Here is a 23,959-nt window from a genome sequence, read left to right on the forward strand (position 1 = left end):
ATTGGTTGGCTCAAAACCCTAATTTGCTTTATTTTATTCAGTTCTCTTAAAGTTTATTTTCTGTTCTTGTTTTCTTTTGGTCAGGAAAGGAAAGAACTTCATATCTAGAAAAGCCATAAAGACCTACCATCGTTTTAGCTAGCAAATAATAATAAAGAAGAAAAAAAAAAAAAAAAAAATTTACATACTATCTTAATACATCTTGACAGAATTAAACCTGTCAATTTATGACTATATATAAGCTGCCAAAACCTTGCATTTTTTTGGTCTAGTTTTTGAGTTGCATGCCATCTTCGAACTCCACTTTGGGCTAGGATTAAAGACTTATGTGTATAAAAGATTTTAAAGTTTCTAGCCTAATCCAATTAAACAAACAACAAAAAAATGTACAGTTTTAATGAATAATATTAACTTCAGTCCTTGATACAAATCCAACAGCTTGTCTTTCTTCATGATAAAAGTGTCATTACAAATGAACTCTTCCGTTTCAAGTATGAACTAGGGTCGAAACAGAACACTGATAAAGAAACAATCAAACTCTACCATGAATTTGTTTTTTAAACAAACAATTCTTAAACTTTTATAAACAACAGTAACAACAAAGTGCAATGAACATCTAAAATAATGTGCAATTAACACCTTCCAAAAAACAGTGCAATTACAATACCGCTCCCCCACCCCCCCAACCCAAAAAAAAAAAGTTCATAGAATTCAATGTTGTAGAGCCTCTAGAGCTGCATTATGCACTGTGGGTAGATGTTTTGAAGAGCCAGATCTGACCAACAGACCATAGTTAGGGCATGGATGAATTATAATTAGGTAGTACAAGTGTGTTTTATTTGCATCACTCAGCCAATCCATATAGATTGAAAACAATTTAAATTTAATATGCATTATTATAGAAATAGATTTGTCACATACTGTGCTGGTTTAATCTAGAAGTGATGCCCAAAATGCCGCCCGGGGGCCGGACGTGGTTAGGCCTTTATCTGGCCTGCCGAAATGTTGACACAAAGTGGAGAAAATCCCCTCCGAAAAAAAAGGTTGAAAAATGTATCATTACCTACTTAGGACTCTCATATTTTCTCTGATGTATTGATACCATGACCTTTAACATTTGTGCCTTTAAGAACAGAGACTGAATGTAGAATCTACAAGGACCAGTGGGCGGATCTTTACTAGTTTGTGGAACATGATAATAAGCCTACATCTTTGTTCTTTATAAAGAATGTGTGGCTGTTTAAAAAAACATATATATCTGCATTATAAAATAATTATGAGTTTCAACCACGAATAAAATATTGTTTAACTACAACTAGAGATTTGAGGATCGATGTGAATATTAACCAAATAGAGACCTACACTGTTGCTAACATTTTAAGTAGACAAATGAAGTTATTTTCTGACGCCTAAAAATATAATCGTCAAATATCACATGAAATGATGAATGTAGCACTACATCAAAAGGGTTTTGGTAAAATAGTTTCAGAACAATTTCATTTAGTTTTTGTAACTTTTCGGTCATGTGGCCCGCGAGACGAGTGTTGGAAATTGAAATGGTCCGCAGGTCGAATTAGGTTGGGCATCACTGATCTAGAACAACAAAGATTTTTTTCTTTTAAGACTTTCATTTAATAAAATAATATCTTATATAATACAGACTTTACTTCAAAAAAGAAGATGATTACATCCTACGCATCATGCATTTATTCATGCATGTTAACCAATGACTTAAATTCTGCCAAGCCATATCAGTCATATTGATAATATTTGAAAAAAAAACAACAAAAAAACTTTTGAAAACTTTTATAGGAGAACCTTTTTACAGATTGAAAAGAATGACATGGCAGATATTTTTGTATGTTAAAACATAAGGCATTCCATTATAAGTTTTACTGTTTTGGTTGCCTATTTTTTATTATGAAAAATGTTATGAATTTGTTATTTCTTATTGTACTTTTAAAAAAAAAAGTTTTAATTATTTCTTTCAGAATAATGGTGTTTTTTTTAAATAGATTATTATAAGACTAAAATTAATATGTTGGGTTATTCTTTGGAGGTGTCAAAGATGGAGTTAATATGGCTTAAATGGTTGAAATAATTATTAATATTACATTTTAATGTCAACTCAATAATCTTATTCTAAAGTAGTGACATTGACTTTTAACTTAAAACAAAAATCATTCTTAGATTAACAAAATACAAGAAAAAAATGAATCATGTATCATAAAACAACTAATATAACAGTAGAAAATGGCTATCCACACTTCAGTTAATCAAACAAACTTGGGCCATTAGGAGGACTCTCAACATCTTCAAAATTACCCCAGTCTAATTTCCCATAGGTCTCATGCAAACCAGAATTGGAACTAAAAAATGGAGGATCTTCCTCTGTGTCAGAGTTGTCGAAAATAGTTTGAATTCCACCGAATAGTCCAGACCCATTGGAAGATTTTGGGGAGGAACTTTTGTAAGTCATAAAATCTGTAATCGCAATTAAAAAAAAAACATAAGAAAAAGTTATAACAATATCATATTAAATGATTAAATGTGTTTGAATCTAAACGGTAAATATGTTTATCATCAATTCTCCCTGTAAATACATTGAAAATGACATTGACGACTAATAAGAACATGGCCAAAGTTTAAGTTAAAAGAAATAGAAATTACATTATTAGTTTCTTGTAATTAGCAAATATTTCTAGAAAAAAAAAAGATGACCATTTCATAAATGCATATGTGAAAAGAAAAGTTTCCCTTTCAGACCTTGCAATCTATGAGGCAGATGATGTAAAGGTCATCTGTGTCTGTGGCCCATGGTTAGCAATGGTGTCACGTGTCCAGCACAACCAACTGCGTTTACTTTTCCCCAACTAATGTCAGGTACCCATTAGAACTGGATGGACTCAGAGACACGCTAAAGAACCCGAAATTAAAAATCTCAGTCTTCACCAGGATTTGAACTCACGACCCTATGGTTTGGAAGCCAAGCAGTTTACCACTCTGCCACTGCGCCTCCATAAATGCATATGAAATTGTTATAATAAAATGAATTAAATAACTTTTTAATAAAATTGAAAGTTAAATTTAGACTGAACTGCAAGTGAGCTTTTAACAATCTGGTGCCTTTTATTTCCAGGCTATATTTTTTGTAGGCTTTTATTTAATTAATTCCAAACTTATATATACTTATATATGCTTATAAAGGGGAGAGGTAAAAGGCAACAAAAAAAAATTAATAAATAAGATATTCTTAAAATTAATTCCTTAGAGCAGTGTTACTCAAAATTATACCAGTGGCAGCCCCCCCTAGGTACCTCAATCAGATCTTGTGATCTATGGGTGCAGCTCATCTGTTTCTATGACCAATGGTTAATGAGGGTGTCATGTGGCTAGCACAACAATCAAATGCCTTTACTACCAAACAAATTTCGGAGCTGGGTGAACTTAGGGGTGTCCTAAAAAATCCCTTAACCAGCGTTTTTTTGTTTGCTATCAGAGCTGAGAAATGTCTCTTGGTGTCTATAGAACACTATGCATCCTAGTAAAAAAATACCAGTCAAATAAAGAAGAAGGCAACACTGGCCAATACTATTATGTAAGGGACTTGTGAGTTACATAGAGTGGATATTCATCTGTAATGGACAACACTGGCCAATACTATTATGTAAGGGACTTGTGAGTTACATAGAGTGGATATTCATCTGGAATGGACAACACTGGCCAATACTATTATGTAAGGGACTTGTGAGTTACATAGAGTGGATATTCATCTGGAATGGACAACACTGGCCAATACTATTATGTAAGGGACTTGTGAGTTACATAGAGTGGATATTCATCTGTAATGGACAACACTGGCCAATACTATTATGTAAGGGACTTGTGAGTTACATAGAGTGGATATTCATCTGGAATGGACGTGATCGTTAATTGGTTATAATGTCCTTTTACTTAATATTTAAACCTGGATTTATAATAACCTGAAAATACATAATTTTATTCCTTGAAAAATAAATTGACAGGCTTAGTCCCTCTCCCTTCTGTCTGGACATTGTGCCCTCATTGTGGGGACCTGCCCCACAGTTGGAGAAACACTGATCTAGAGTTTTTTTTGTTGTTGCATACTTACTAAGTGTGAAATCTGGAAGGTCTACTTCAGTCTCAGTTGTAGTTTGCAAGTCAAAGTTTAATTTAGTCCTACAATCATTACTCTGTTCAAAAAAATGAATCAAAATGAGCCTTTAACACTATTATAGACAAAGTCTGGGGAACATTTTATAAAAAAAAAATAGTTTGAAATGGCCTAATGTGGGGGCAGCTCTTTAGTAAGCTATCCCATCTATTAAATATTTGTTCCAAAATAAGGACATATTATGTATTGTGATCCAATATCTGTATGTTCAAACAGTGAGAGATGGGAAGCACTAAAGTAACTACCACACCAATTGTTTTGTGATAGGTGAATGTTTTATGTATAATTTAATAATGTAGTGGTGAAAACAAAATGAAAATGTGTTCATCTTTTCTGAATAAACTAACTTTCTTTGGAGAAATTTCTTTGCTGGCAGTTTCTTTAAACAAATGAAAATGTGTTCATCTTTTCTGAATAAACTTACTTTCTTTTGGAGAAATTTCTTTCCTGGCAGTTTCTTTAAACAAATAAAAATGTGTTCATCTTTTCTGAATAAACTTACTTTCTTTGGAAAAATTTCTTTCCTGGCAGTTTCTTTAAACAAATGAAAATGTGTTCATCTTTTCTGAATAAACTTACTTTCTTTGGAGAAATTTCTTTCCTGGCAGTTTCTGCGATGTTACTCATCTCTTTCATGGGAAACTCAGCTGAAGAATAAAAAAAAAAGTTTTCTTTCATAACTGATAAATTCACATCTATTTAAAAAAAAACTACTTAGGAAAAAAAATATCAATAAAAAATTATTCTGCTTAAGTATAATAGGCATCCTAAAAATAGCCTATTTAGCCTACTTTGGATGTATACTAAGTAACTCTATGTATTGATGAAGAAGATTACAAAGCAAGTGGTAAGAACATTTCAACTTTTATAAATGGTAGAGAACTATTTAAAAAAAAAAAAGGAGGCTATGAAAACAGTGAGAAATGAACTAATCTTGTGGGTAGCCAATGGAAAGGGCTGTATGAAAGTATTCCTTAAGAAACATCAAAATCTTAAATAGTTGATAAGACTACAGGACAGTTAGTGAAAGTTAAGGTTGTTGGCACTTGATTAACTGTTGCTAATTGATAGTTAAAATGGCTCATATATAGTCCCTAGCCATTTTTCTTATTGTTCTGTTTAACTGAACTCAAATATTTTCACATATTTTGTTCCATGTCTTTAAATCAAGAAGTTCTGTAGTGTGTTTAACAATTAATAACAAAAAATATAGTGATGAAACTTACTAGTGCTGAACAAAGAGCTGCTTGAACTTTTAATTGGCACTGATTTAATAGGTTCAATCTAGACACAAAATGGCAAACATTTTATGGTTTTAACAAATTGAAACTTTTTCTTGCTTCATTATTAACAATCATAATATTTTTTTCATGACATTGAAGTAATGAGAAAAAAGTACATAGGCTATTTAAGTCAGACCAAGGCAAGGGGAAGTCCTATGTTGCAGATTGGCTTATGGCTTCTGAGACATTGTACAGTACAAAAAGTTATGTAATGTAGTCTATAGAAGCTGATTAATTCTTAATTAAATACTGGTACAGTTAGAAACAAATGGTGGGTTCAAAACCAAGGTGTCTCAAGTTCAAGTCCCCATGAAGAGTAAGGTTTTGAACTTCAGGATTTGAAGAAGGCCCCTGAGTATACTCAACTTTATATTGGTGAAGTAAATGAGGTCAGTTGTGGTGGCCACATGACATCCTCATTATCTTCTTATCTTATATAATACTGATGTTACTTCAAAAAAGAAGATGATTATGTCCTACGCTCATGCATATTAACCAATGACTTAAATTCTGCCAAGTCACTGGTTTTCTTGGCTAGCTCAGGCAACCCATTCCATGATCTAATAGCACTAGGGAAGAAGGAGCTTCTATACAAATTTGTCCTAGCATAAGCAACGAGGAATGTGCCTTTATCTTTGTGTCTTGGAAGACAACGGCCACCCGCTCCATCAGAACTACGCCAGGTCGTCGCGAAGTGTGCAACTGCTGTCAATCAAAACAAGAACGGAGCGGTACAAAAACTCGTTCGTACCTCACTCGGTCAGACTCTATCACCGCCACTCATTGATCAGGGAACATGAAATGCACCAAGATACCTGTGTGTAGTCGCTGAATGAACTCTTTATGTTGTCTGTTGTATTTATGTGTATTTTTCTGTTGTGTTGTCTTTATATGAGAAACGAGTCCTTGTAATCACAACAAATTTTCATAAGGATCAATAAAGCAGTCTTAGTCTTAGTCTTTTCAGAGTATTTTATTAAATTTTGTTTTTGTATTTGAAGATTATGGTTCAGTGTTTTATGTATAATTGCTACTTTACTTTTGAGTCTTCTATCTTGAAGGCTTTCTAAATTTAGTGATTTTACTAAAGGTGTTACTCTAGTCTAATGTGAATATTTTGACATAATAACATTTTAATTTTATGTTCTTATTTGATTTATAATAATTTCTTTTAATAAAAACCTAATGTTTTGTTTTATTTTTTGTTAGTTTCATCAATATAAGGATTCCATGACAGTTTTTAATTTATTATAACATCTAAGTATTTTGCGTTTTTAGTCTGTGTTACTGGTTTACCATGAATAAGATATCTGGAATTTATTTGTTTTAGTTTTTTTGTTACTCTTAATAACTGACATTTTTCTGGGTGGAAAGACATGCTCCAATTTGATTCCCATTTCTATAATTCATCTAATTCTCTTTTTAATGTCAAATCTTTGTATCTTGTTTTTATTGTGAAATCATCTGCAAATAATCTGACTTTTGTTCCTGAACTAATGCAATTTGGTAAATCATATATGTAAATTAAAAATAGTAGTGGATCTAAGACTGTTCCTTGAGGTACACCTGAGTTTACTGATATATGTGTTGATTTAGAGCTATTTATTATTACAGTTTGTTCTCTCCCTATCTGAATATCCTTAATCCACTGATGCAATGGACCATCAATGCCAAAATATTTTAATTTTTTTAAGCAAACTATGGTGGTGAACTTTGTCAAAAGCCTTGGAAAAATCTGATAAGATCTATTTGCTCAATATTATCTAAACCTTTTGAAAAATCACCAATTAGTCCTTTTAGTTGTGTTTTACATGATCTATATTTCCTAAAGCCATGTTGGTATGGAGTAAGGGCATTATGTTTGTCTAGGCAGTTTATTATGTTGCTACATATAATGTGTTCTAGGATTCTATTATGTGTTTTAGGATTTACTAACCAGACCTGTAGACATATGTGATTATCATCTGACATAGAAACCAATACTTATCTTATATAATACAGACATTACTTCAAAAAAGATGATTACGTCCTACGCGTCATGCATTCAGTCATGCATATTAACCAATGACCTAAATTCTGCCAAGTCACTGGTTTTCCTGTGTCCCAAAAGATAAAAAGTTCTGAAAGAAGCATTTCATGTCAGATTTTTGACTAAAGCACTAGCTAAAAGTTTTTCTATAAAATAAGGTATTTCTTTTAAAAGGGGAATAACAAAGAAAATGTTAATAATGTCTCAGATCTCTACAAATGGTTTCCCTTTTTTTTTTTTCAGAGTTCATGCAAAGTATAATTTAAACTATAGTATGTAGGTTTGTAAAGAATATAAATAAAATAGTACCTAACCATAAGTTTCAAATAAAAAAACAAACTAGTTCTCATTTGTTTCTAATGTTAAGTATTTTATTTTGACAATTTTCACGTTGTTAGTGTTGAGAAAGTTAAGATTGTTTTCATTTTAAAAAGCCTACATGATTTGATATGTAAAAATTGAACAATAAAAAAAAAAACAAAAAAAAAAACAACAACTTATAATCACATATTATTAGATATGCTGTCTATAGGTTTAGTTAGTATGTATCAATGCTACTTTTCTGCAATGTGGATTTTAAAAAATGTAAATTAAAAACATGATTAAATTAAACCAAGACTAAATGACATTTTCAGTCAACTGAAAGAATAACACAGTGATGGGGGATGGCTAATGATAAGCCAATGAGTGTCCATTCACTTCATCCCCTAGTCATCTGATTCTTTTATCCAAGAAATTTGAACTAGAAAATTTATGAAAATTTTTTTATCTAATAGGCACTATCCTATAATTATGTCAAATGCTTAATATCCATGTGACAATCTAGTAATACATGTTAATCAGTAACCAAAACTCTGCTGATTCAGGCAACCTTATCCCATGCTCTAATAGCACTATGAAAGAAGGAGCACTTGTATGAATTTGTCCTAGCATATGGAATTAGAAATTCACCTTTATCTTTGTGTCTTTCTGAGAAGGCCCCTATTTTTGTTTTTGTATGGTTTAGTGTTTCATGTATTACTGCTACTTTACTGGTTGGCTTTCTGTCCTAAAGTGTCTAAAAATTAAGTGTTTTATTAATTGTGTAACTTTAATCAAGTCATCTATTTTGCATTTATTCTGGTTTCTTTATGTTTCTTAAGTTGAGGTGTCCCAAACAGAGGATGCATTTTCTAATATTTGTGTAACCAAAGTTAAACTGCATTTCAGCTTTGTTCTAAGGAGAAAGAAAAACCATTTTTTTTAATTAGTGAAGTAATACAGACAATTTGTAACATACAATTTTTGCAATACAGTTAGACCAGAGATCTACAAAGGGATTTAAATTAAATTATCTTTAAAAAATTAGTTGAGCATCATGGCTAATTAACCTTAATTAAAACTGGTCATACATTTGAATTCCCCATGGACATTAAAACAAAAAGAAATAATGAGGAATTGTGGGACATAGACTAAGAGTTATTGGTTCAGTTGCTTCAAATGGCCATGTTATCTTATCTTATATAATACAGACGTTACTTCAAAAAAGAAGATGATTACGTCCTACGCGTCATGCATTTAGTCATGCATATTAACCAATGACTTAAATTCTGCCAAGTCACTGGTTTTCCTGGCTAGCTCAGGCAACCCATGTTGGATAGAATAGATGTGTTTAGTGAAACTTAATAATTGGAGAATCCATTGTCATCTGTGCTAATATAAAATATTTTGTGAAAGAAGTATGAATATCAGTACATCCAATTCATAATATAAAGGAGAAAATATTTTACTACTAAATAAATAATGTATACAGCATTCTAATGTGTCAATTATTTCTGTTGGAGTGAATGAAGGATATGTAAAGTAGAAGAATGAAATACAAAAATTAAAGTTAATATTTAAATAGAATCCAATTAAAAATTGTACAGCCATTATCATAGAGTTTGGCATGTTACAAGTGTAAAAATTATTTAAAAAATTAAGATTGCAGGCATTGTAAAAAAAAATTGAAAAAAAAAAAATATTTACAACTTTTCTAAAGTATAAAATTCTTGGTCTTGACCACTCATTCATTCATAATAATCACTAATTCTCCCACTAACCTTGGACGATAAAATATGAAAATTTAAACTATAAATTCTTTCTTAACTTAAGCCTAAGACAACTAAGCCATTTTCAAATCAAAACTGCATCGTTTAAATTTACCAAAAATGATTTTTGATTCGCTATTTCTACCACCTAAGTATTTGAAAGCCAACATTTAATGTTAGAAGCACAAACCAATAAATCCTTCCGCTTAAGCACTTATAAACACTTTTTTAGTGCGTAACTTTCTTTCCTTCTATTGTGTTATTTATTTTCTTCACAGATCTAGATCTTTAATGTAATTTTTCTCTAGGCAGTCTAGAAGTAGAGAACTGTCAGAGTGCATGTGAGGGATTATCCTTAGATCAATGTCATTATCAAATATGTTTAAAATCTGTAGGGAAAATGTGCGTATGTGGAGAAAATTTATACAATTTAAAGACTGTAGATAATGATGTGTAGAACAGTTTTAAAAGGACTAGGTCTACAAGTAGGCCTCTATTCTAAAGCAAAGATTAAGTGTCAGTAAAAATTGTCACAGTGAATATAAGGGTCTATTAAAAGTGTGTTTGTGTGTGCATTTTTTTTTTTGGAGGTAGGTGTATAATACACTTTGTGAAGATGGATTTTATTAAAAGGACAAAAAAAAAGGACAAAATTTGAGGGTTAGAAAATTGTGATGGGGATGGGGGAGCATTATAGATTTGATTTTGATTTTAGGCACATCGGCACAATTTAGGCCATGTCGTGCCTGTGGGGAGCATTATAACTTGGGCTGTTTTATGGATGGGTTCATGAGTGTTCCAGGCTAAATAATCATATATACAGAACCAACTATTTCAGCCGTAGCATAGCAGGGGTATCAGCTAGTCAAATATATTTCTCTCAATCACTATATAACGAAGACAAATACAAAAAAAAAAAACAACCTATAAATTAATGTGTTTTATTCCTAGATCAGGCAGTCTGAAATGACTTTTTCAAACTATAACTTACAGTTAGCTGTGGAGGTACATTTTTTCTCTGTATATTCAATGCTGCTGGTTCTGAAGTTACAGTTGGATTGGAATAGTTTGAAAACGTAGACTGAAAGATTGAGCTCTGCGTCGATTCTTGAGCATTCATTGTATCTATTTCAACCTGCTCAAATTATAATTTTAAAAGGTACCTAATATTCAATCACCATTTTCATTTTTTGTTCTATATAAAATTGTATAAACTAAATTGTGCAAACCAAGTTACTACTGGTTTAATACTAACTGTCATTGGAGTATTTCTAATGTCTGATGAATTTTCATTTTCAGATTTCTGAGGAGGCTTTCCAATGAAAGAAAATCTTTGTGGTGTTGAAAATCTAGGAGGATATAGATCCCTTTTCATATTTTCTGACTTTGCATTGTCGGATTCAGCACGCTATTAAAAAAAAATAAAACAAAGAAAGGCATTAAAATGTACATACTAAGCTGTGGCAAGAAATGTATGGTCTTAGATTCAAGAAACCAGAAAGTTGACTGTGACTAAAACAACTATAGGCCACCAGTATGTATTGGTACTTTTACAAAAAAACATTCCAGTGTATGTACCACCATTTCCAAGTGATAATGTCCTTGTGATATATTTATTTAGTTAGTGATGCACCATATATGACAGAGTTAGAAGGTGACAAAATAATGATGTCCTGTAAACAAAGATAGTGTAGGGATTAATAACAATAATTATAATAGAGAATGAATACTCATCCATTTCTAACATAATAATAATAATAATAATCTTTATTATCCATAAGGAAATTTGTCTTACAATTTGTGCATTACACCAAACAAACATTATAATTATAGAAAATCAAAATATACATTCACTAGACTCGCTCATAATTTACATGTGAAAAGTTTATATCAGATAGTAAGCCTAGATTACAAACAGTTGGCATCTAGCTTCTAGGGTGTCATCATAGTTCAGCAACTGAGACTCAACTGTGGCTGATTCTGTATTTAATTTATTTAAATGTTGAAGCTGTTATTTTTCCAAGTTTTATCTTTTGATGATTTCTTATGTTAAGGAAGAAGTCTAGTGTCTGCAGTTTAATTCACCCGAACAAGATTCACATACAACTTCTGAAAAATTAGTCATCCATGAACAAACTACACTAAGGGAAAACATTGTACCTTACACTCAATATAGTATAGACTTTTACAAGTAATACTGTCATGAGCTCAATGCATTCATATCTTCTTAAAAGTAGTAAACACCGTACTTTAGTGGCCACTGTGGGCCCCTATTATTCATGAGCCCAGGGGTAATAAAGACCTTTACACTATGGTTGCTACACCACTGATTATAGCCCAGTGTTTTCCTAAAAAAATTTGTTGCTATTTATGATAAAAGGATATACTTACAGATTCAAAACTACTGGTTACTGTTGAAGGCATTTGGAATTTTGAAGCTGTAAGATTTCCAAGTACATTTGGATTCAGAGATGTTGAAGTTTTCTGGAATGAAAAATCTGCAATGTTTCTGTTGGAATGTTCTTTCTCCATCAATGAAGTTGACAACTGTTTGAATTGAAAGTCTGTTACACTTTTAACATCACTTCTTGTTGATACAGGTAACTGAAACTGACAATCTGTTACACTTTTAACATCACTTCTTGTTGATACAGGTAACTGAAACTGAATATCTGTTACACTTTTAACATCACTTCTTGTTGATACAGGTACTTGAAACTGACAATCTGTTACACTTTTAACATCACTTCTTGTTGATACAGGTATTTGAAACTGAAAATCTGTTACACTTTTAACATCACTTCTTGTTGATACAGGTATTTGAAACTGAAAATCTGTTACACTTTTAACATCACTTCTTGTTGATACAGGTATTTGAAACTGAAAATCTCTAGCATGAAAAGTTTGATTTGTAAGTGAATTTTTATTCAGCCCCTGCGAAGGTATTTGAAATTCAAAAGTTGTACTTTTCTTTTCATCTCTGAACACATTTTCTTTTTGTATCAATGATTTTAAAGACCCAGAAAAATTCTGAGACTCATTTGTTACTGGCTGTTCCTTTGACAATTGTTGTGATTTATTTCCAGCTTCAATCCAGTGTGTAGGTGATGCATAAGCTTGCAGTAATTTTGGTTGCAGGTTTTCTGGCTGTGTTACACTTTGATCAACAGTTGCTGATGGTGCTTTATCAAAAAAAAATCTGCCAGGTGTTAGTGATAGATGACTTGTGAGTTGAGACTTGTTATATGACTTATCCTGCATAGAATTTGTTATCTTTAAACACAAATGAAAAAAAAATTAATAACTAGTAAAGAAAAACAGTTTAAGACAGTGTGGAATAAAATACTACATGGCTTCCTCTGTCTGAGAGACCATAATTATGCCCAGAGTTTTTTCTTAACAGTACATTTATGGGGCCTTACATAAAAAGATCATGGGTAACATGACCTCTATCTCAGCCATGCTTTTGTCATCCAGGAACGCTATGCAATATCTGTGGCGTCAGCTCAGATGAAAGAGCTGCCAGAGGGAATACCCTAGTTGAGTCCCTAACACCTTAGAGTCTTCACTCTTTCAAATATTTGGAAGCTGACTCCTGAAGCCTCAGAACTGCAAGCCAGCTGAAGGTTGGACCCTTCTATTAGATGTTTAGCATTACTAGACAGACAACTTCCATTTATCTGAAGCTCTCTTTTTTCCCTTACCAGTAGAAGCAGTTTCCCTAGCTTATTAGCCACTTTAAAGGCCAGTTGCTGGCCTTGGTTGTCAGAGGCTAATTGCAATGAATGTCATACAGGAGTATTATATAGAGAAAAGGTTGTGTAGTTTAATATTTAATAAGCAATACAGTAGGAAAATACATTAATGTATAATCTGAAACATTTATTAGTTAGTACAATAGACAAAACAAGACTTAGTAATTTGATGCATTTTTTTTTCTCTATTTTGATGCTCAGACTTAAATTTGAAAACAACATACATTTTACATATTATTACTTTTATGTAACTTTTTTCTCTCGTGTCAGAGCATCCAATTCCTTTTTTTTTTTAAAGTTTATTTTTTAATTTTGAACACAATTGCTATGTGAAATACTTTAAGATAAGTATAATATTAGAAGATAATCAATACATTTTTTCCCCTCAAAACAATTATTAACACATACACATATAATTTAGGCTTATATTTATTTACACATATCGTTTAGAAATATAAAAGCACACTGAATAAGTTTTTCTTAATTAATAAAAAAAATAAAATAATAAAGTAACATTTAATTCTCTTATGCATCAAATTATCTTGAAACAAGAAATATAAAAATTTATTTAATTTATGGAGTGTGTGTGCCCATGTTTCTGACAACAATTAACAATGATAAAAGGAGGATGTTTTGGTTGATGTGTAAGCTGAAGAGTTTCTGAAAACACGAGGTGGTCTGGCATAATTTAAGTTAATAAATACTGGTGAGAAACTTAAAGAAGGGAGAGACATGAGACAGAAAAGACTTGTATATTTTTAGTGAGTTCTATCTGGTTTAAATTATCATTTTATTTGTGATTCTACATCTACTTTCAAGTTGAATCTGTGTATATTTATAAATAAAAGTTACATTCAGTTTTGTTTTAAAAGAAGCTTATGTTAATTTCAAGTATAGGCCTACATCAAATTAGTTGCACTAGATGTTATGGATCTACAAACCAACAACTGAGTATCAACAATGGGGACCAACTCACAACATTAGCACCATTAGCATGACACTCTATTAACTTCACTGCAAGTTTTGGACATTTTTAGACTTCCAACCTTTTCCCATGACAAGAGTAAATAGTAGAAATAGAAAAAAGGGAAGATTTGAAGCAATATTTACCACTTGACTTTGTTGCTGTGATGACATCATAAACCGAGGCAAGGAGAATATTCCTGGCGTTGACAGTTTAGGCAAGGGGGGTAAAGTAAATGAAGGCACACACAGAAAAGGTTTGGCGCTGGTTGATAATGTTGTTGCTTCAGTGTTTGGAGTAGGATCACCAATGGAGGGCTGAAATAGAAAACAGTAAATATTAACAGGAATTATTTGTTGAAAAATGAGGGGGAAAATAAATGTAAGTAGCAGCATTGAATACATTTTTATGTTGGTTTTATTACAAACAAAGAAAAGCTTTAAAAAATACAAAATGACTAGAAACCCTACATACTTTCTTTGCTTCTGTTAAGACATTAATAGTCATTGTAGTCAATTGTGTTAGTGAACCAGTAAGATGACTTTCTGTTTCTCTCAGACTCAGATTACTATTTTCATTTATTGCTGTGGTATCATGGTCAACATTATTATCTGCGTAAAAAAAATAAATTAATTAAAAAAGCTTTTAAAATTTCTATTCTGTAACTAGAAGTGGTTTAGTCAACTGCTAATTTTCTTTTCAGAAAGAAATGTCTAGCAAAGATAAAACTTACAAGGCTACTGTATATTTAATTTTTTTTATTTTTTAGAAGGTATGGCTAGATGAAAAACAGTAAAATTAAGAAATGTTTTCCTTACATTGCTTCAATACAAGAAGTGCTCTATAATTATGTGATAATACCTGTAGAAGAGATACTGCCATTTGAAGACTTCTGAGTTGGTGTCTCTTGAGAGTGATAATCAGCACTACCTTTCAAAGTCAAATTATTCAAACTGAAGTTACTTTCTCTGAAACATAAGTCACATCAACTTAGCTCATCCCAAATAGTTATTAGAAACAGAAAATAGCACAAAATCTTAATTTCATTACCTCTTCTTAACTTGAATTAATGTCAATTTTATTACTACATCTATAAAGTATTTTATTGCATATAAATCTGAAAGGAAATTTTTTTTTTAAATGTAGATGCATTACTGTAAATTACTTGAGGTAAAGTGTTAGATTAAGCATTAGGAAATTATTGCACTAAGTATTTCATCCTCCATTAAATGAAATAAAAAAATGGTCCAATAAACATTTGTTTTACATTTTTAATTTGCTTTTACAATGAAAACTTTTGGTTGATTCCTGCCAATGCATTCCTCTATATAAAAACATCTTAAGATTAAATGGTAGCAACACTATGTAAGAAATAAGTTACAAAATAATTAGCACATTTTCTTAACTATAGAGTAAATAAGAGAATATCTCACATGTTATCATGTGTATCAATGTCCATCCTTGATTCATGATCATCCTCATCATTTCTTTTTTTCTTTTCATCTTTCTGTAATTGAAAAATAGTAGGGGATGACTTAAGATATAACAGGAAATGATTCATGTTTAGAGTAAGATAATTAGAAAAACTTGAATGGCTATAACCATAAGGATACTTACAAAGTTAATTCTATCAGTCGGACTACACTGTTCTGAAATGTTCTTCTCTGCCTGGAGGAGTGAGACTTCTTCTAATATTCTAAGTGTTTCTAGTTTGGTTTTAGCTCTAATAATCAAGTTAAGATAATAATCAAGTTAAGAGTCAATTATTAGTTAATTTAACACTATGTTGCATTTGTGACATGTATTCTCCAAAGTTTTGTAACAAAACCATTTACTACATCCTCCTGATCAAAACTAATTAACCTTAAGTCTTTCTTGCACAGTAGTCATTTTTATTTCTTTTTTGTGGTTTTCAGTTGAAAGCAACTATGGGGTGCCAAGTTCCTGGACATCATAGAATCTGACCATATCAGTATTCTATTTTTTTAAAATTACCACTAAAAGTAGGTCACATAATGGGAGCATGACTTTAAAACTTTTGATTCCTAGATAATAAATTAACATAGGATACAAATTATTTGGATGTGAAAACCTAAATATTATACCTGAAGGTTTTTAAATACTAGGGGAAGGCTAGGCTGTCACTTTGTATTACAATAACAGATTACTTTCTAAAAAGATTGATTGTTATAGCGTAAGACAAAATTTTCTGCAGAGCAACAGAGCAAAGGACAATAGGTATGATTATAATGTCATTAAAATATCAATTAACTAGACATTCTGGTTAATATTAGTTAGGAGGTATGATATACAACTATTTCATGTAAGTCTAGTGCTAATATTGGCTAAATGTTTGTTTTATAAGTTTCTGGCAACCCTCAGAATAGAAGGTTATTACATCCTAGCCAAAACCTCCTGCAGGCTACCATGTGATGACAGTGGTCAAGGTTCAAACTGGAGAATATCATGAAGACATGTTAAAGTGCATACCACAACCAGGCAGATGAGATCTACCATCATTTGATTTCAGTTAACTGAATCTGATATAGCATCAGTTAAGTGTATCTAATATTTTACATTTTGTAGGTCAAAACAAAATTAGAATTGACACTTAATATTCAAAGGTGAGAGAATTTCAGTTTTCTAAAAATAATAAAGAAAAAAAGAAATTCACATAAGCAGCTAAAAAACTTGCTGGTGAAGAGTGAAGATTATGTAATACAATGGGATCTGGAAATAAAAGGATACATTTCAACTATAACGTTTTCCAATTTGTGACTATTTAAATATTCTGAAATGTAAGAATAATAACATAAGATTAAAACCAACTCATGAGATAACATTGTGCACCACATGATAAACAGATACAAGTCTTACATCTATATAAACTTACTGTATCTTTAGTAGTTACAAAAACAGCAGCTCAAATTTATTATAAAATATTCTATATTTGAAATAAATAGTTTCATTCATAGATTGCTTTTTACACTTTTTATTTTTTTATTTTCCACGGCCATAACTGAAGAAATATTAAATTGGTGAATGAGTTTAGATTTGACCAAAAAAACTACCAATAACTTTTCAGACATAACTCATAACTTTGTGTATGAAAATAAAATAATATACAATACTAAATAAAATATCTGCTAGAGTAAGAAAAGAAAACTGAATATAAAATTATAGGCCTACAGCCCTTCTTTTTACCTCAGTTAATTTGCTATTTTTATCATTAGGGTGGATAATAAAAAAAAATTATAGTTATGCCTATGAAAAAACAAATGTCTTTATTGTTCTATTGGCTTTTGGGGTTCATGGTTGCTGGAAAAAACTATAAGATCCTGGTTTCTGTGAGTTGTGTAACAGGGACTGATGTTTACCTGTTGGTAGAATACTGAGAATAACTATAATAAATGTTTTATTATGTGTAAAATACAGGGAGATGTAACAAAAAGAAGCTTACTGGTAAGAGAAAAAGCAACAACATAAAAGACGGAATTATAAAGCACATAAGTATCTGGATTATATATGTCCTTGTGCTAGGGTCAAGTACTTGGGTATCAGTCCACAGCTCAATGAGACACAGTAATTTGTATAAAATCCTAGGTTGAATAACTAAAACTAAATTTGAGAACTTAGAAAAAAATTAAATTCAAAGAAAAGTAAAAAGAAACACCTTCTTTTTCTTGAATCTGTCTCTGTATTTCTTCCTTCTTATCATGAATTTCCTTTGCTTTCACTTGAGCTTCAGATAACTTCAATTTCTCAGCATTTAACTGTTGTACTAAAGACAGGGAGTTATACTTCGCCATGAACTCATCTCTGATCTTTGTATAGTTAGAAATTTGATCTTTATAGAAGTTACTATAAAGTTCATGATTTAAAAAAAAAAAGTGTTTAAGTTACGTATATTGCATTTAATAATAATTAAAATCTTTGTAAAAAAAAAATCCAGCTCATTCAATAATGTTGACTATTTTTTCTCCATAAATAAATAGGCCTAATAGCATGACAGATGTGGTCAGTTTCTTATACTCTAGGTAAGGGTTAGGGTGAAGTGAGGTTTCTTTCTCATGAAAGAAACTAAGAAATTGGTAACTGTACATGAAAATGTATTTCAATTCAATGAATTTTTGGAAAGTTCTGCAAATCTGAAAGATTACCTTACCATTTGTCCTCATTAGATTTTTTCATTGCCTCTATCTGTTTGGTGAGTGCCAGTTCATGATCAGCAAGAAGATTTTTGGTCTTTTTCTGACTTCAATAAAAAAAATAAGCATTTATATTATTGTGATATTATGCACTAAAAACAGATATACATGTATGTCTAAAAACAGATAGACATATATATATATATATATATATATAATATAATATATATATATATATTGTGGCTTGTGAATGACCCTTTTTCTGAGCCATCTAGGACGTATTAATACAAGCTATTTCTCTTATTTGATAACAAAGAAAATAATTAATTTCCAATAATTAATTGACTAAATTATTTTTTTAATTGATTTTTGTTTTGTTAGGTACACTAGATAAATGTTTAAAATTTCCACTTAAGGGTATGGGAGAAATAATATGAGCAACTATACAAGGGGACCAACCCTATTATTTAGCCTTATCTTTGAATACTGAGGGAATAGTTTCCCTTTTCAGTATGAAACAAAATAATTAATTACCAGTATTTTATTGATTAATTGGTTAATATTTTTAATTGATTCAAGTCTTGCCTAAGCCAATGAATATTTGTGCAAAGTTTTAACTTGATCTAGGAATGGGTGAGGGAGAAATAACGTGTCCAACGTCTAACGTTAATATAAGCCTTGTAAATACTTTGTTGACAGCTTGTCATGGACAAATCCTGTTCTGTTAAAAAAATCAGCATTGATCTGATCTTCAATTTGTTTATTCAAGCTTTATTTGGCTGAGGAGAGTTTGCATGAGACCAGAACTTGCATATAAATGTATGCTCCATCATGACAACACCTCATGTCACACTGCCTTATCCATCACAGAATTTTCAACTTCAAATAACATTCCAGCCCCCCCCCCCCCCCCCAATCACCTGACTTCAGCCCCTGTGACTTTTTCCTTAACTGAAAAATGTCCTCAAAGGATATCATTTCAGAACTTTCAAAAACATCTAAAAGAGTGTAACGGGCATGTTGAAGACCATACCAGTTGAAGAGAACCAGTGCTGCTACCACAACATCTAAATCAGTGTGTGTAGCTGCCCAAGGGTTTAAAAATGGGTTTACAAAAATAAAAACTTAGGTAAATAAAAAATCTGTCACATTCATTTTTTTGCAGCTCCTCATATTTGATTTAATTTTGAAATAGAAATACTTAAGTGAAAACATGAATATTGTCTAAATAATTAAACAGCAACTGCAGGCAAAGCTTCCTAACACCTTGCAGTGCACACTGGTCTAAATCTCACTGTAATCATCAGACTTGCCAAAGTGGAATGAAAGAACACAACCAAAAAGAACATGTCTCAAGAACTTAAACAGCCAATACATATATATACGCTGATATATACAACTTTGCCCATGACACAGTTGCATCTTCAGAGAATAAATGTGCCCAAATATACTTGTGACAGCCTGACTAACTATACAAGATGAAATGGGTCCTCACTGAGATATTGTGATACATTAGAAAATTATAAAAAGACTTTTAGAAAATTCTCATTAAAAAGAAATTCAAAGCAGTGCTAACTCTCTCTATTTTGTAGACATACAAGTGAGTGAAATATATTTGGATTGATATTATTAGGCTATAATGCTTAAAATATTTAGACCTGAGCTAAAATGTTTAGTCATAACTTTTTTTTTTCATTTCCATAATGTGTATTCCTTTTAAAAACTTTTTTCTTCAATATTTTCATTCTCAGTCTAAGATTCTTGGTTTACCTCTTGCTTTACTGAGGTACACAAAAATATTTAAAATGTATCACACCTTTCAATATTGTCTTTGATATTTTTGTGTTGATTCTCCAGATGTTGAATTTTCCCTTCTAACTGAGGGATTTCTTGAGCAAGTTGATTTGTTTCACTTTTTGTTATGTGAATCTTGGCTTGCAAGGCTTAAAAATTAGTAAAAAAATGGAACTTTAATGTAATTTTTCATTTTGCATATGCCTTTAATAAATGTCAACATTCCAAGCAATTAAGACTACAATCAAAATAAATAAAATCATGAAGTTATAGGGCTAAAATATTTAACTCTTTCTCTCCGCAATTATTTAACACATTCTGGTGGAATTAACGTTAGTATCGTCAGTTAGGAGAGAAAGAGTTAAGTAACAAATGACAAAAAAATAAAAAATAAATTTGCTTTAGTCATCCTTCCCTTTTTTGTGAAGTGATATTATGGTTCAACTATGTAGGTTTTTTTATGTAAGATGAAATTAAATGTTAACAAATCAAAGCAATTACTATTACTTATTCTGTGGATTTCTAAAAATGTAAAATCTTACCTTCTATCATCTGGTTTTCCTTTTCAATCATTTTGATCAAAGTTTTGTTTTCAAACTCTATAGAAAGCAGAATGACTCATATTACACAAAGTCATTTTTAGTCAAAGTTGTGACAATATTATTTTTGAAACATTTTGCATTTAATTTGTAGACAAAAAAATTAGCATTTGAAATGGATCTAATATATATAAAAAAAAGTACACATATGACTATCAGGCCAATATATCTTTACTTTAATTAAAATGATACACAGCCCACAGTTTTATATTTATAGGATGTATATTTAATGTATACCACATAGCCTACAAATAACATAAAAAGTATAAAAACCAATAGAACAATATTATACCTAATTCATGTAACAATGAGTCCAAAGTAAAATTCTCATTGTCTCTTGGTAATTCCATAGCTAACGTTTTCCTTTTTTAAAATAGACATTGAATGAAATGTATTGAAAATCATATGTGAATGGTTTAAAAAATAAATTGGTACAAAACACCAATAAAATTAAACACGCTTAAATCTATTACTATTAAAGTCTATTACTACTATATCTAATATCTAAAATATAATGATTTAGAAACTAGAAGTTTGTTTTGTTTTACATATTTGTGATGTTTCTCCAGAAAAAAATATTGTAAGGGCCTACCCCAAACCTCCTTTAGGCACAGATAGGCAGTCATCCTCTAGTCTAGGGTAGAAATAGATATCTAGATCTAGATTTTGCCTGCTAGTCTATTCTATATTGTTGGCAATATTATGAGTTCCTTATGGCTTTACCCTAAGGTAATGTATCATAATCATATCATATGTAGGGTTACCAGATGTCTGGGGTCATATCTGCCTTCCGGTAGTCATCGGCCAAAATAATGAAAATGTATGATTTTCACTTAATAAAAGCTGACATATTTTCTGAGACAACCTATTTTATGAAATTAACATGTGTTTTTATATTTAAAGCAGTGCAAAAGAAACCTGTTATACAGAGTGCCACAAGATCTGTGATATTTTTCTTTACCAGCAGAAAATGCATTTTCCAGTGACTTCTTCTAGCCAGCTTTTTTTCAGATTACCAGTCTGTGCCAAGGAAAAGTAGACATGTTTTTTTTTTTAGTAGTTCCGCAATGCCATTTAGTGTGTAGGGCCTGCCTAAGGTGGCATTTAAAGACAGTTTCAATAAAGGTGGGAGCAGTGTCAACAGAGGGGTGAGTATGTGTAGTTTATTCTATTGAGGCAAAAATTTAAAGAATCTTGTCTTGTTCTTAATTGGAAGATTGCAGATCACTCTTTACACGGGATGAAATGAATACTGTTCAGTTTGGCCATCATCATTTCTTTGTAGATAGCTTGGGCTGTGCTTCTGGATGCCCATTGGAGAGCTACTCTTCTTTGTGATTGCTGCTTAACACTGACTTGAGAATGTAGTAATTGACTAGTCTGTCCATGGATGACCCCCCTCTATCCTTCTTTTCATTTCAGTGAAGCCTATGCGCCCAGGTATCCATTGTACTATGACATATTAAAATTGGACATTAGGCCTAAATCAGTATATGGTGTTAACAAGATTAATGTTGTCAACTCTATTAGGCTAGAAGAGATGTTACTAGTCTAAGTATGAAGAGTAGATTTTGAGTCTGTTTCACAATTGCAATTGGGCCCCACGATAAATGCAAACAACCTGTATGGCCATATTACGAGGTCCTCAGGTCATGCAAATACCTTCCTGCAGGGAAAAGAAGAAGAGGCAGAGGGAACCTAATGACGATACATTTATTGAAAGAGATTATAGACTAGACTAGATCTATCATTAATTATCATATTCAATGATATTCATATAGTCTAGATTCCCTGCAGGGAAAAGAAGAAGAGGCAGAGTGAACGCAATGACGATACATTTATTGAAAGGGATTATAGACTTGACTAGATCTATCATTAATTATCATATTCAATGATAATTGATATTCATAAAGTCTAGATTCTATTATTTCTACTTCATATAGATTCTAGTCATAAGTGAAGGCAAAAGATGTAGAAAAATCATTAATTGGAGTCTTAGTCTATGGAAAAAAGACGTCTGACAGTCACGGTCGACAGTTCATCATGATGTGTGGTGCTCGAACGCCTCCGAATGGTCAAACATCACTTATCTTATGACTAGATATATAAAAAATTAAATAATCTAGAACAAATTTTCTAGTAATTTGATTCTGATATAGAACTATATCTAAGTTTATTCAGGACTTCTCGTCTTCTTCGTTTTCTTATTTTTCTTCTTGGTTCTCACTTCTCGTCTGATTGCTTAAGACTTCTAGCTATTTCTTTACCTTTGTTTAGAAGAGTTCACCTTTGTTGCGAGGAGTTTCGCATTAAACTTCCAATCCAATCCAATAAATTAGCCTATAATTTACTTTTCTTCACTTTAATTCAATTTTAAGGTATCGATTAGATATCTAGATCTAAATACATGCAGAATACTGCAATCTTTTAGTTTTGATTACATTTAATTTGTCACCTTAAATTTGGCGAATATCAGAAAGACACAAAGATACATTTCTATTTCCTCGTTCCATATGCTAGGACGAATTTGTACAAATGCTGAAATGCTCCTTCCTAGGGAAGAAGGAGCTTTTGTACAAATTTGTCATAGCATATGGAAAGAGGAATGTGCCTTTATCTTTGTGTCTTTCTGAGTATTTTATTAGATTTTTAAAATTTGGTTAAGTGTTTTATGTATAATTGCTACTTTACTTTTGAGTCTTCTGTCCTGAAGGCTTTCTAAATTTAGTGATTTTACTAAAGGTGTTACTCTAGTCAAATGTGAATATTCGTTAGTTATGAATCTTACTGCTCTATTTTGTGTCTGTTCCAGTTTCTTGATATTTTTCTTGAGTTGAGGGGACCCAAACAGATGATGCATATTCTATTATTGGCCTAACCAAGGTTAATTAGCATTTTAGTTTTATGGTCTTATTTGATTTATAGAAATTTCTTTTAATAAACCCTAATGCTTTGTTTGATTTTTTGATAGTTTCATCAATATGGAGATTCCATGACAGTTTTTCATTTATTATAACACCTAGGTATTTTGCGTTTTTAGTCTGTGTTACTGGTTTACCATGAATAAGATAAGTGGAATTAATTTGTTTTAGTTTTTTTTTGTTACTCTTAATAACTGACATT

The 23,959-nt window shown here is 31.2% G+C and overlaps 1 protein-coding gene across 3 annotated transcripts; it reads right to left on the reverse strand.

Moving 5' to 3' along the window:
• Positions 1-180: 180 nt before the first annotated feature.
• Positions 181-23,073, reverse strand: LOC106073057 (uncharacterized). Of its 3 annotated transcripts, none has more exons than XM_056035553.1 (19): positions 23,021-23,073; positions 21,129-21,199; positions 20,780-20,836; positions 20,260-20,386; positions 18,461-18,550; positions 17,969-18,156; positions 17,044-17,086; positions 15,913-16,018; positions 15,729-15,802; positions 15,157-15,263; positions 14,770-14,906; positions 14,442-14,612; positions 11,968-12,831; positions 10,832-10,984; positions 10,568-10,714; positions 5,422-5,479; positions 4,775-4,842; positions 4,133-4,214; positions 181-2,484 (listed from the first exon to the last, which is right to left on the reverse strand). In XM_056035553.1, exons 2-19 carry the CDS (start codon positions 21,184-21,186, stop codon positions 2,273-2,275), a joined length of 2,742 nt encoding a protein of 913 aa, XP_055891528.1. In that variant the 5' UTR covers positions 21,187-21,199; positions 23,021-23,073; the 3' UTR covers positions 181-2,272. The 3 variants fall into 3 exon arrangements, with proteins under 3 accessions (XP_055891528.1, XP_055891526.1, XP_055891527.1); XM_056035551.1 differs by having other exon boundaries at positions 11,968-12,849; XM_056035552.1 differs by having other exon boundaries at positions 182-2,484; positions 10,568-10,711; positions 11,968-12,849.
• Positions 23,074-23,959: the final 886 nt, after the last annotated feature.

The sequence above is a fragment of the Biomphalaria glabrata genome, chromosome 7 (genome assembly GCF_947242115.1).
Source record: "Biomphalaria glabrata chromosome 7, xgBioGlab47.1, whole genome shotgun sequence".
NCBI classification, from domain to species: domain Eukaryota; kingdom Metazoa; phylum Mollusca; class Gastropoda; family Planorbidae; genus Biomphalaria; species Biomphalaria glabrata.